General features: G+C 41.7%; 1 protein-coding gene across 2 annotated transcripts in view; it reads left to right on the top strand.

The window, feature by feature from the left end:
• SEC62 (SEC62 preprotein translocation factor) overlaps nt 1-13050 on the top strand; it is a 38925-nt gene extending 25875 nt beyond the window's left edge. For both annotated transcript variants that reach the window (XM_048865359.2, XM_075132120.1), the window contains 4 exons: nt 1285-1377; nt 6180-6240; nt 7554-7673; nt 9455-13050. In XM_048865359.2, coding sequence (XP_048721316.1) covers nt 1285-1377; nt 6180-6240; nt 7554-7673; nt 9455-9927 — 747 coding nt within the window. In that variant the 3' untranslated portion in view covers nt 9928-13050. The remainder of the gene's footprint in view (nt 1-1284; nt 1378-6179; nt 6241-7553; nt 7674-9454) is intronic.
• Nucleotides 13051-13921: the final 871 nt, after the last annotated feature.

Raw genomic sequence — 13921 nt, 5'->3', positions numbered from 1 at the left:
TGGATGTTGCAGGTAGGTCACAGTTCGTAATGCACAGGCCTCTCCTTTAAGCCTGAGACCAGTCTCCTCAGTTCAAGTCTTCGTCTTCACAGCTTTCAGAGTAACAGCCGTGTTAGTCTGTATTCGCAAAAAGAAAAGGAGTACTTGTGGCAATAAATTGGTTAGTCTCTAAGGTGCCACAAGTACTCCTTTTCTTTTTGTCTTCACAGCGTTCTTGTTGCTTCCAGCGTAGGTGGGGGATGAGAGAGGTAGAAGCATGATGCCTCTCTCCCCTATTTGATATCCTCAGTCCATGTGCCTGGAAAACACTAGTCCAGATATGTCCTGGTGGGCTCTGCCGAGTCACAGAGTTGAGCAGTCCCGCATTGTGTGATGCTTGTGTAGCACTCTTACAGCATTGTAAACCCCTTGTTTACCTCTCCCCTGCTGATTAAAGGTCTCTTAACACCCTCCTGGGAGAGGATAACCTCCTTTGTTGTCACTGGAGAACTAGCACTGGACAACTCTCAGGGTATGTCTATACTGCCCACATTACAGTGCGGCCGCAGCAGCGCTGTGACGTGGGCAATATAGACATGTTTTATCGCCGAGGGAGAGTTCTCCTGGCAATGAAAAAACCCACCCCGAATGAGTGGTGGTAGCTTTATCATCAGGAGCGCAGCTCCCGGCAATAAAGCGATGTCTATACTGGCGCTTTTCAGTGCTAAAACTTGTTGCTTAGGGGTGTGTGTTTTCACACCCCTGAACAACTTAGTTTTAGCGCTGAAAGTGGCCATGCAGAGACAGTCTCAAACTTACAACATATTTCAGTAGCAACCATATAGCAAAATTACATAACTTCATACACACTAACAATATACATCCTTTGATAGAACAGTCAGGTTCACCAGATTGTGACCTTTCATATGATATCTTACATGGCATGTTTTGTATGAAATATATCATAATTGATATTCAACCCGGTCATATGAGGGTTCCAGGGTGCTGCGTTGAGGTGCAGAGTGCTACACCTATATTTTAACATTTGTATATATGTAAGACAGTGCACCAAATTTGTGTGTGCTGTTGCATGTGTAGAAATGGAAGTCCTATTTTGAAATGTTGGCTAGTAATAGGGAGTGCTTCTGCAGTAGTTTTCTTGTTCAGCACTCATAAGCAACTTTGTAATGAGGATATATGGATGCAGCCAAAATTTCAAAATGGAACCTATGAATCTGGAGCCTTTTACAGTCTCTAAATTCCTTTTTAATTATTCCTTCTGTTTCATGATTGATATGCTCTTAGGATGAGAGCCCAGGAACACCCAAGAAAAAGGAAACCAAGAGAAAATTTAAACTTGAGCCACATGAAGATCAAGTTTTTCTGGATGGAAATGAGGTGAGGTTTGTGTGTAACTTATATTTCTACACTTCCTACATTTATCGGTGACCAGTACATTGACAATAAAATACTGAGACTGATTGATTTCTCCAGACTTTTTCCTTCTGCCCTTTTGATAGTTACCAGCATGGGTGGAAACCTTGCTGGCCTTTCTTGCTAGTAAAGTCATGCCATATTGAAGTATTTTTAAACAAAAGTTGGAGCTTCAAATTCAGTTACAGGGAAGGGAGTCCAAGGTGGCTGCCATCTAGAAGCCTCGTGGTCTGAACATGGGACTGGGAGTCAGGCACACCTGAATTCTAAACTAGGCTCTGCCACCAAATTTCTGTGTGGCCTTAAATTATTTAATCTCTTCGTGCCTCACTTGCCTCTTCTTTAAATCAGATGATTTACTTCTCTAACGATATCAGACTGGATTCCTGCTCTTGCACTTATATCTTGAGACAAGAGGGAATTCCTGTACTTTTCAGTGATTTTGCCCATTTAAACAGAGGGAAATGTCTCATACGTGGGCCAATGAGACACAGCAGTCTGGAATGTTTCCTTAAATTCCTTTCTGATGGAGGTCAGCAAAGGAGTGTCCCGTTATGACTGGTTCCAGTTCCCTGCCTATCCTACAGACTATACATTGAGAAGAACTTTCTTCACAAAATTGGTGAGCACCTACAGTAGTAGTGGGTTTGTATATGTCTGGTATGCAGTTGATAAGTCACCTTTTCAGCTGTGAAGGTTACCAGTTACTGCTGTCAGGTACTTGGAGTCTTCACTACTAGATGAAGATGCTATCTGGCCTGACATTTATTAATCCTACTAGTTCAAAGTATATATTTTTTTCCCTTTTGGGAACATGAGTTTGTTTTTTACTGAAAGTTATGGCTTCATGGCCAGTACCTCCAAAGCTCCATAAACACTGTGATTTAGTATTATTTCTGACGCTCTTTCATTTCCATGAGTCTGTTACCTAATGTGAACTCCTGGAGAAAACATCTTTCATAAATTATTCTTAGCTAAAGCTTCTTTTAAGTAGTAACGCTTCTAGGAATCCATTCAGGAAAGTGATTTTTATGGCTTAAGAGAAGGGAAAATTATTTACCTGTAATTCTCTGAAGATATCCTTTGTGTTCCTACTTCCTACAGTTGGGAGATGAACCCTTGATGATTTACCTTTTGTCCATTTAGCTATTTTTTTTGCTCACAAATGATTCTCAGAGGTTAGAGAGTTCCATGCTTCCCACTCATTAAAGCATTACAAATGCATGCTCAAGTGGGACATTGAAGCACCACTGATTGGTCAGTAAATGAGACACAACTATCAGCACTGGAAAATGTTAGTCTTTGAGAGCTAGGGAAGTTTATTCCAGTCTCATGCTAAACTTCAAGTAGAAATATACAGCTAAATGGTGTTTTCAGCTAAGCCAGATAAGAGTTACTTTCCTTTCTTTACCTCTGATGGAGCTATGAGGATTAATGTTTGTAAGATGCTGAAAGTGTAAAGGGCTATGTATTATTAATGGAAAATAATATACTCCTGGGGGAATTCTGCGCCACTGCACTTGCGCAGAATTTATATCCCCCTCAGTTTTCTTTGCTTCCCTGCAGCAAAATGACTTTCTGATGGCGAAGCCACAAGAGCGGTCATATGACCCTCCCCAGCAGTATGTTTTGAGTGCCCAGGGCAGCTGGCATAGAGGTAAATCACTGTGGGGCAAAGGGCAGGACTGGGGAAGACCTGGCTGGTGGCTCTTACCCTGCGCTGGGCTCAGCTGCTAGTCCCAGCTGCGCTGGGGAGGACGGGACTTCCTCTTCCCCTGCACGGTATCTGGGGCTGTGTCAGATCCACCCCCAGATTTCTCCCCTGGCTGTAGGAAGCTCTGCAAACTCCCCACTTCCTGCACCCATCACTCCTCAGCTGCAGCGGGAGGGATCACTGTACAAGGAGCTGCTCCCCCATCCACCCAACCCCCATGCATCCAGACCCTCCTGCCAAGCCTCACTCTCCCCACACCCAGAACCCCAGCAGGCAATGCTCCCCCTGCACCCAGATCCCCAACCTGCTGAGCCCCAACCACCTTCACCTGGACCCCCCTGCAGACTCCCATTACTGTTGCACCCAGATCCCACACAGAACCCTCTCAACCCACACCTGGATCCCCCTACACTAAGCCCCTCCACACTTGGATCCTGCCTTGCTGAGACTGCCTGCCTGCACCTGGTGCACGTGGCACTGAGGGGCATGGTCCTGGGCTGTTTCTGGGGCAGGCCCGGTCCTTGAGCTGTGTCAGGGTTGGGTGCAGCCTCACTACTGAGTCACCTACACCTACTACAGGACAGGCCCAACAAAGAAAGTAACAGAACGCCACTAGCAATGACCTTCAGCCCCGAACTAAAACCTCTCCAGCGCATCGTCAAGGATCTACAACCTATCCTGAAGGACGATCCCTCACTCTCACAGATCTTGGGAGACAGGCCAGTCCTCGCTTCCAGACAGCCCCCCAACCTGAAGCAAATACACACCAGCAACCACACAACAAAAACACTAACCCAGGAACCTATCCTTCAAACAAAGCCCATTGCCAACTCTGTCCACATATCTATTCAGGGGACACCATCATAGGACGTAATCACATCAGCCACACTATCAGAGGCTCGTTCACCTGCACATCTACCAATGTGATATGCCATGATGTGCCAACAATGCCCCCCTGCAATGTACATTGGCCAAACTGGACAATCGCTACATAAAAGAATAAGTGGACCCAAATCAGATGTCAAGAATAACATTTTAAAAACCAGTCGGAGAACACTTCAACCTCCCTGGACACTCTATTACAGACCTAAAAGTCGCAATTATTCAACAAAAAAACTTCAAAAACCGACTAATGAGAAACTGCACAACTGCAATTAATTTGCAAACTGGACACCATTAAATTAGGCTTGAATAAAGACTGGGAGTGGATGAGTCACTACACAAACTAAAACCTATTTCCCCATGCTAATTTCCCCCCCCCCCCACTGTTACTCACACCTTCTTGTCAACTGTTTGAAATGGGCCATCCTGATTATCACTACAAAAATTTTTTTTTCCTCCTGCTAATAGCCCACCTTAATCGATTACTCTCATTAGAGTTGGTATGGCAACCCCCATTTTTTTTCATGTTCTCTATATATTGTGACGGGGCAAGGCCAGATGGCTATAGAAAAGTAGTGGGAGATAGATATATTGGCTCCAGGCTAAACAAATCCTTGGTACCAGGATAAGTGAAATGGCAGCTGCTCCAGTTCAATTAAGACACCTGGGGCCAATTAAGAACTTTCGAGAAGGCAGGGAGAATGCTAGGTTGATTGGGACACCTGGAGCCAATCAGGGGCTGGCTGAAACTAGTTAAAAGCCTCCCAGTCAGTCAGGTGGGTGTGCATGTCAGCAGCTGTGGGAGGAAGTTGCGCTGTTGAAGAGACTGAGTAGTACACACCATATCAGGCACAAGGAAGGAGACCTTGAGGTAAGGGTGAAGTGGAGCTTGAGGAAGTGAGGGCTGCTGTGGGGGAAGCAGCCCAGGGAATTGTACGTCATGTTTCTAAAAGGTCAGCTACCATAGCTGAAACTATTAGGGTCCCTGGGCTGGAGCCTGGAGTAGAAGGTGGGCCTGGGCTTCCCCCCCGCACCACCTTTGCCCCCTGATTAATCGCTGAGACTGGGAGACAGAGTCTGTGCAAGGAAGGATAACTTCTCCTTACCTCCCTCACTGGCTTATGATGAAAATGGCTCAGTAGACTGTGCCCCTTCTCTGTTACGTGAAGGGTCACAGTGAGCCTCTGAGGCTAGCGAAATCCGCCAGGAAACGCGGGACCCACGGAGGCAAGGACAGAGTTTTGTCACAATATATATATCTTCCTACTGTATTTTCCACTGCATGCATCTGATGAAGTGAGCTTTAGCCCATGAAAGCTTATGCTCAAATAAATTTGTTAGTGTCTAAGGTGCCACACGTACTCCTCGTTCTTTTTGCTGAAACAGACTAACACGGCTACCACTCTGAAAGACTGCTGAGTTTGTGTCCCTGGGTGGGAGCTGCACAGTGATCTCCCACCTCTGTGCAGCCAGTGGCCTATGCTCCCCAATGCTAAGCTGGAGCCTCCACATTTGACAAAATTTGCAGAATTTTAAAATACTGTGTGCAGAATTTTTAATTTTTTGGCACAGAATGCCCCCAGGAGTAAATAATACTAGTAAGTCGTCAAAATCATTAAAATATTTTAAATAAAGGCACCAACACACACCAGGGTGTGAACAACATATCCTAATAAAAGCATTTATCAGATGCTGGAAGCTCCCAGCCTTCATCCTTGTGCCTGACAAGATATGGCACCAGTGTAATATTTGTATTATACATCCTTCTCCAATAAAAGTATTATGCTTAGGCCTTCTGCTCACTGAGTCAGATTAAGGTCAGTGCATTGCTGAGGCAATTTGTGTAGGTTTAAAGGGGTGGTAGCCACAAGATTATAAATCTGCTTCTGCAGCTACTTCACTGAGCAGAATTGGCATAGACCTTGGCTTCATGTCTTATCCAAAAATACAGAACCTCCAGCAATACAGTGCCCCCTCACCACAATGCTGTATTGTGGTTCAGTGCTGACTTGGAGGACAGAGTGGCACCTGGTGGCGAGTGTAACCTAGTACTAGAGTAATATGGTAATACAGAAACGTGCAGATGAGGAAACTAATCTGAAAGCTCTTACCAAAGATCTTTATTTTGGAATATAATTTGTTAATTTTAACCTGATTATTCTTACTGCAGGTGTATGTGTGGATCTATGACCCAGTTCATTTTAAAACATTTGCCATGGGACTTGTTCTTGGTAAGTAAGAATGGATGTTAATGTGTAGTATAGGCTATAGTACCAAACAGGCACATCTGTTTCTTTCCCATGGACAAACTCCTTTTTGCTCTCTCATATTCAGACACAGAATTAACATTTTTATCAATTTGCACCTCGCTTACAGTTACACCTGCTAACTGCTCTGTAGATTTCAATTGCTTAGCACTAATAGATTGTGTCCTTAATAGGTACTGAACACTCACAATTGATACCCTTTCCCTTCCACCTCCCAGTATTATTTATGTAGATCATTGGCCCGAGCAATTTTTTTTAAGGTCTAGACTAATTTTAATGTTTACACACAGGTCTATTATTCTTCCTTAGATGCTGCTGTGTAAGGGGAAATAGAAAAAGTTAGGGCCTAAAAGGCACCCAACTTCCCTGAGTTTAGAAATCATGGTAGCACCTTTCTAGAGAATCCTGTTACACTTTATGCCTAACCACTATGGTGATGGGCACCTTCGAAATACCTAAGGTAGATGGATAAATATTTTTGATCGGTATGTAAAGGGCCTAACCATGCTACAACTAGTGGGGTTGTAGTGTACAGTATACTTTGTATATTGGGTTCTGTCTACACTTACCGGGGAATACTTACTACTTATATGGTGCTTTTTATCTTGAGAATTATACAGATCATCTTTTCAAACCATCTCTGAGGCAGGTAAATATTGTTTATTCCAATTATAAGATGAGGAAAACTGAGGCAGAGAGGTGAAGTGACTTGCCAAGGCAAGGCCACATGGGTAAGTCAGTGTCAGAGCTGGCATTAGAATGTAGGAGTTGCTGGCTCCCAGTTCCATGTTCATATCACTTCTCCATCAGCACAGTTCTCTAAGGAGATGATATAATTTATATGATCATGATATATTTAGGGCTTTGAAAGGTAATGTGCTTAGCTTCTAAAGTGGTGTTGGGAGCCAGTTATGTGATTACACAATCTTGTAGACTTCAGCAAATAGCAGGAGGACAGAAACTGCACAACTCTATGGAAGACAAGGGGGGTGAGGGTGGGCACTGAAAAACAAGCAAAAAATGAAAGGGTGGGGATATTCACTTGCTTGCTAAACTTAAGCCTGTTCTACTGGGTTTTTATGGCCTAAGCTGGTCGTTTATATATGTGTATTTGTGGGCCAAGAGAAATTGGACTCTGTTTCTGAATGGCACTCAAATAATGGGAATGCCTATTCAAAGTACTGTACAAACATTACTACAGGCAACACCACCAGACTACTATTGCCCTTTAATTGGTAACTTATCCATGTTTCTCAAACTCTTCTCTTCATTTTTAGTGATTGCGGTTATAGCTGCAACTCTCTTCCCACTTTGGCCTGCAGAGATGCGAGTAGGTGTTTATTACCTCAGTGTAGGCGCAGGCTGTTTCGTAGCCAGTATTCTCCTACTTGCTGTTGGTAAGTGTCATTTGTTTATCAATAGAAGTTACCTGAACAGGACAAGTAGGGTAAAATTTTCAGACATGTCTAAGTGACTTAGAACCCTTTCTAATCTATAAAAGTGGAATAAGTACTTAGGCTCCTAAATCTGTCAACTTCACTTTTGAAAATTTTACCCCTATTCTTTAAAATAGCCATAGACCAGTGGTCCCCAGTCTGTGAGACATGCACCCCTTTGGGGAGCATGGAGGAATATCTGGGGGGGCCTTGGCCAGCTCCCATAGGGAAGTAAGTGCCGCCCAGCCCAGCTCTGCCCTCAGCTCTGCTCCCGTCCACAGCTTTGCTCCCGGCCCCAGCTTGACCTCCCCACCACAGCTTCACACACACACACCCCCACTCCTCCCCGCCCACACACACACCCCCACCCACCCCAGCCCTGCTCCTGGCCAGGGGAGCATGAACACATTCCATTACTGGTAAAGGGATGCAGTACGAGAGGAAAAGCTTGGGGACCACTGCCATAGACTTACCTTATGTGAGTAGTTCCTTAATGGCTACTAAATGTCACTACTGTGGCATTGGAAAAAAGTGTTCCGCAGGGTCCATTTCAGGCTGCAGGCTTACACTAGCACGTGCAATCTTGATCTTGCATAGTGGAGATCGTAGTCCTTAGGACAGAACAAGCACTCTCTCCTATCAGAGCTCTCTAGTCCACTGTTCATGTTCGACCTCTCTTGCTACTTCACTCTTGTTTTAGGCACTAGTGCTGCTGCTGCTATCTAATGGGAGATGTGTTAGTAAGATTGGGAGATAAGAGAGGTGCCCAAGGTGGTGGGGTATTTAAAAGAAACAGTGGCTAAGGTGAAGAGAAAAAATCTGAGACAACAGGGAGGGGAAAAGGACCATCATCTACAAATTAGAGGCAGTGCTTCTTGTTGGCCAGAGAATGTGTGCTTCCTCCTGCAAAGCCAGTTCAGGCTTTGGGCAGAGGTGGAATCACCTTACCTAGAAACAGTGTGTTAGTTATAAACTTATGGGCATTGCATGTAGCTAGAATACAAAGGAAAGGAAAACCACTTGAGTCGCATTCAGGTACGTGTTGCATCTTGATATCAGAGGCCTGCGTTTTGGCCACCTGCCTTTCTTCTAGGCAGAATTAGATGCAGTGCCCTTAAGGAATAGCTCAGGACCAACACATAAGCACTTGCAAAAGAAATAAAACTGAGAATGTGGCTCACCTGTTAAGGATCTGGGCCCAAATCCTTAAATCTGAAATCAGTGGAAGTTAGGAGCCTAGCTACCTTTGAGGAGCTGGATGCAGGTAATAAAGCTTTCTTTTTGATTTGTATGGTGTGTAGCTGAGCAAAACAATGCTTAAAATGCAGATGGGAGATCACTGACCCTCCTATTTTTCATGGAGATTTACAAACTGTAATAGAGAAAACTTGGTCTTTGGCTAAGATCAGATGATCATATCCCATTGCAAGAGAATAGACTTTTCTGTCTATTAGCTCTTTACTGTTTCTAACTTTTATCATCAGACTTTTATTTTTGGGAGGGGGTTGAAGGATGGCACCGTTTAATTCTCCCCCTTGCTTACTTCTCCATCACCACCCTTAAGTATCAGAACATGCTGTTAGACCCATCCTTCCAGCCCAGGAATTTGGTTTCATTTGTATTTTGCGTGTTTTGTCTGTCCTCAACTTGATTTTGAGTGCAGCAGGGGAGAGGCAACTAATAAAAACAGTTGTGTTATGTTGTAAATATTTATATACAATATTTGGGCTCTCTCCTCACAGCCCGCTGCATCCTCTTCCTTATTATTTGGCTGATAACTGGAGGAAGGCATCATTTCTGGTTTTTGCCAAATCTGACAGCAGACGTGGGTTTCATTGACTCCTTCAGGCCCTTGTACACACACGAATACAAGGGACCAAAAGCAGACTCAAGGAAAGAGGAGAAATCAGAGACCAAAAAGCAGCTGAAGTCTGACAGTGAGGAGAAATCAGATAGTGAGAAAAAGGAAGATGAGGAAGGAAAAGTCGAAGCAACAGGCAACTCGGGAGCAGAAGGCTCTGGAGGAGAGCGGCATTCAGACACAGACAGTGATAGGCGTGAGGATGACAGATCCCAGCATAGTAGTGGAAATGGAAATGATTTTGAAATGATCACAAAAGAGGAACTTGAACAGCAAACAGATGAAGGAGATTGTGAGGAGGAGGAGGAGGAGGAAGAGGAAGAAGAAACTAGGTCTTTACATGAAAAATCCTAACTCACTGTAGTTTTGAGACTGAATGTGTAAAACAATTGGATTTTCTTCATTGGCTGATCACCAAAATGTAGTTACAGTAACATTCTTTCCATTTGTTTGCTGAAATACATGTTATCCAAACAGTTTTATATCTAGTATCTTCATTTTTAAAAAACTATTAGCTTGATTACTTGGTACAATCTGAATTAATACACCTTTACAAAAGTTTTGTCAATTTGACAAGTTTTCTGTCAGATCCTATGATTTGTCTAGATAGTCCTCAAACATACCGAACATAGTTTCCCTATTGTCATTTTCTGATACTTGCATAACTTTTCAATAAGTATAGCCTACTCAAAATAGCTTTGTAAAATGGTAAAAGTTGAATGACCAAATCTCAGATTATTCCTAGTATATTCATTTAATAGCTAGTTAAGTAAAGCACTTCTTAGCTGATGGCTCTTGACATTCTTCCTGATTTTTATAAAATTGTAAGAGAACTTTAAGACAACTAGTTTTAGCAGAAGGTAATTTTAAAGTATTTTGCTAAAGACCTACAAGCTGGTAGTGCTTATTTGGCTGCAGTGTTTTCAGTTGTGTACAAATTGTGTACCACCAATTTAAGAAATCCAAACTGTTTTGTACATCTGGTTCAGGGAAAGGTGTCATCTCGAGGAGGCAAAGGGAACAGCAGTTTGGAAACTCCAGCTGTCGACTTTTCCCCCTCACTTCCCCTGCCATCATAATTTTAAAATAAAGCAACCCTTTTTATTTTAACTGTTACTTATTATTTAGAAGTTTTATCCAAATTTCAATTTGTATAATTGAAGCCATTTCAGGGTGTGTTTATTAGAGAAATGCAAGATGGAGGACCTCACAGAATCTGTACATGATTGGTAGATTTGTCCCAGGAGCTTTTAGTTTCTTGCCAACATTCCATGTATTTGAGTGAGTAAATTGATCCTTTATTAAACAAAAGCAGATAACACAGCTGTCTGTATGCCTTAATGTTAATCTTAACATTTTCTATATTCAGAAACTGGAGTACTGTATTAACTGAGGAGTAGGCACTGCTTGAGAGTATTCACCTGTTCAGGAGTACAGATAACAAAAAAGCTAATTCAAAAGACAACCAAGATCAAATTGTTTTTAAAACTCCTGAAACAATTTGAATGTTCAGTTTCTCACACATCTCTTATTTGCTAGACTGTTGGAGGACATTTTGTTTAGTTATATAAGCATTTAAAAAGTTAAGATTTAACATTCTGAATTGTTCAGTTTCAGACTGAAATTGAAATAGTGAATACAGATGATATTCCTCCCTGACACCACTGTGAGGAAAGAATACTAGATATTGCTTGAATTTTCAGTAGCTGACAGATTTTTTTCTTGAATTGCTCTTTTCCATCACCAGTGTTTTGAATGAAGATGTTAATTTTTCTGGTTGTGCAAATATATACATTTTACATGTGCATTGATAAGGTCTGATTTGCTTACTACTTCTGAATATTTATTGTATGGGGAACAGAGATTGGATCTGTTATGCATTTTTCTGTTAATATGGAAGAAATTTTTGTTAACCTGTTCCCTGGCAATCTTTGACATTTGTGTGGTGTTGCTGTTTACAGTGACTTGTTTTAACAGATCCGACACTACCATCCACTACCTTATTAAGATGTGCATGTGTAATGGGATAGTACACTGGCTCAGAACTCTTCTCTCCACTCAGTTTAGCAATTATTTTGAACAACACACGGCCTTCAGGCAGAAGCTAAAATCTACCATGCTTGCAGTTCCAATCTCCGTTGCTAGCATTGGGAACTGACTGCAATCCTTTGTGTACAACGCTCTAGCCATTTGGTTCTATGATGTAGCTCAGCACCACCCTAAACACCCAGTATTATATATAAAATGGTAGACATACATCCTCCTTTCAGCTGAGCAGGAACAGCACGGAACCCTTGCTTTTACTGTAAAATGCAGGGTGGTAAAGCCATTTTGTAGTCGACGCTGAAGCTAAATCTTGTCTTTATTCAGGTGAAACTCCCATTGATTTCAGTGAGTTAAAATCAAGTCAGACTGACATTTGGCCTCTCTCTTGTTTTTAAAAACCTGGAGAACAGAACCTGAGGTAGAAAAAAAGTGTGTAATACATAAGCTGAAGATGGTTTAACTAATATTTGAATATAAGGTCCAGCATTTTTCCAAGAAAAAAACAATTAGGCTCCCCCAGTTCGAAGCCTTTAGGGCAATGTATTATAGCTCTAGTTCCCCAGCTAAAATGAAATGACATCTTAATAATCCTATTGAATATTAAGTTTAATCATTCTAAATTGGAATAATATTAAACACCTATTTAGTGAAGCTGTCACCTGCTGTCTGTGCAGTGACCTATTTGAAATGAGCTTGTGGTGGAAGTCCATTTCCTAGTAGACAGGTGTCTAGATCTCAAAACCCGTAACAATCCTGGGGCAGGAGAGTTCATAGCTTAACTAGGCATGGAACTGGAACTATCCTCCAATCCACTGGCTCCTAAACTTTATTGGTTCACATATCACCTTTAAAAAAGAACTTGTGAAGTGGGTGGAACATCCAGCTCATGTACACATTGAACCCCCGATTACCCTTAACCCTAAATTTGCAGTGATCAACTCACACAGTGACAGGGTAACGTGAGAAAGGGTGCACTATTGTTGGGAGCTGTTCTGTGGAGACACAAAGCATTTTGCCCAGTTCTATTAGATATTTCCACAAATACTAAATTCACTGCACTTATAAAAATTATTTTAGGGTTAGATAGGAAATGAGTGGCTACAATTTGATATGCCAGCAACAACTAAAGAAAAAAAGGATCAGTGGACATGTGACATTTTGCATACACACTTCCAAAACAGACACAGGGTCCACATAGAGATATGGACATAATGAAGGTACTGACCAGCATTCAGTTCTCTTAAGATATGTGGCTACTTTTTAAATCAAAGTATTTCAGAGTAAGTTGCTTCTACTCCCCTTACCAGTTTTGATTTAAACTTCATAATTTATATGCCTGTCTAGTAGGATGACTTTAATGGGAACAATTTTATTTATATTAGTGGAACATTTAAACAGTTACTCTATTAAAATTTCCTTATTGCAATACAATTTTAGTGGTCTCATTGATTTTTCTCCCTATAGCTATAACAAGTGTAATAAAGTTATTCTTTTTTGATAAAATGTGATTACCCTTGGTTTAACCAATTTTGAAAAATTATTAAAAATTTTAAACTTAAGCAGAAAACTATGCAGGTCAACATCTAGAGGAGATGTTATACTGAAACCTGTTCTGGGAACAGGGTAGACTAGAATTTTCAACCTAATTTCTCTATCAACTAGTGTACATTAATTTTTTTCAGATCTTTATCTGGTAATGTATACAAGACTCAAATATTCTTCAACTCATTCTCAAATCTGTACTGTATGCATTAGAGAGTATGGCAGTGGGGAGGAGGTTACTAGTAGCTGTGGAAACTGAGCAAATATATAGTTACTAGAAATTTAGTAGAATTTTAATACATATTAGACAAATGGGACCATGACCACCCTGTGATGTGTATCTCAGATTTTCTCTCAAGTATTTTAAATATTAAAAAGTCTTTGTTATTGCCTCATTTGAGGCCTGATCCAACTTCTAGTGAAGTCCATGGGACTTAGATTAGATCCATAGAGTGTAATGTAGCTTCAAGGAGAGACAAAGGGGAAGGGGAATGACTCAAATGACTGGTAAATTACACTTTAGCCAGGAGCCTTTTTTTATGTCTGATTAGGGAAAGAGCCTAATGGCAGAGATGCTGTAGGAATACAACGTGCTGACTCCCTGAACCTATGAGTTCATAATCCAGCTGTCTTGACTTGCCTCCTGAGACAGCTAAGTTACTTATGCATTTTACCATATTATGCTAAAATACAGAAACTTATTGCAAATTTAGTTGTATCTCAGCCACTCTGCCTCCACCTTTGATGAAGGACAGTCAGT

Source organism: Caretta caretta, chromosome 9, assembly GCF_965140235.1.
Source record: "Caretta caretta isolate rCarCar2 chromosome 9, rCarCar1.hap1, whole genome shotgun sequence".
In the NCBI taxonomy this organism is placed as follows: Eukaryota; Metazoa; Chordata; order Testudines; family Cheloniidae; genus Caretta; species Caretta caretta.
This window is presented reverse-complemented; position numbering and strand designations above follow the sequence as displayed.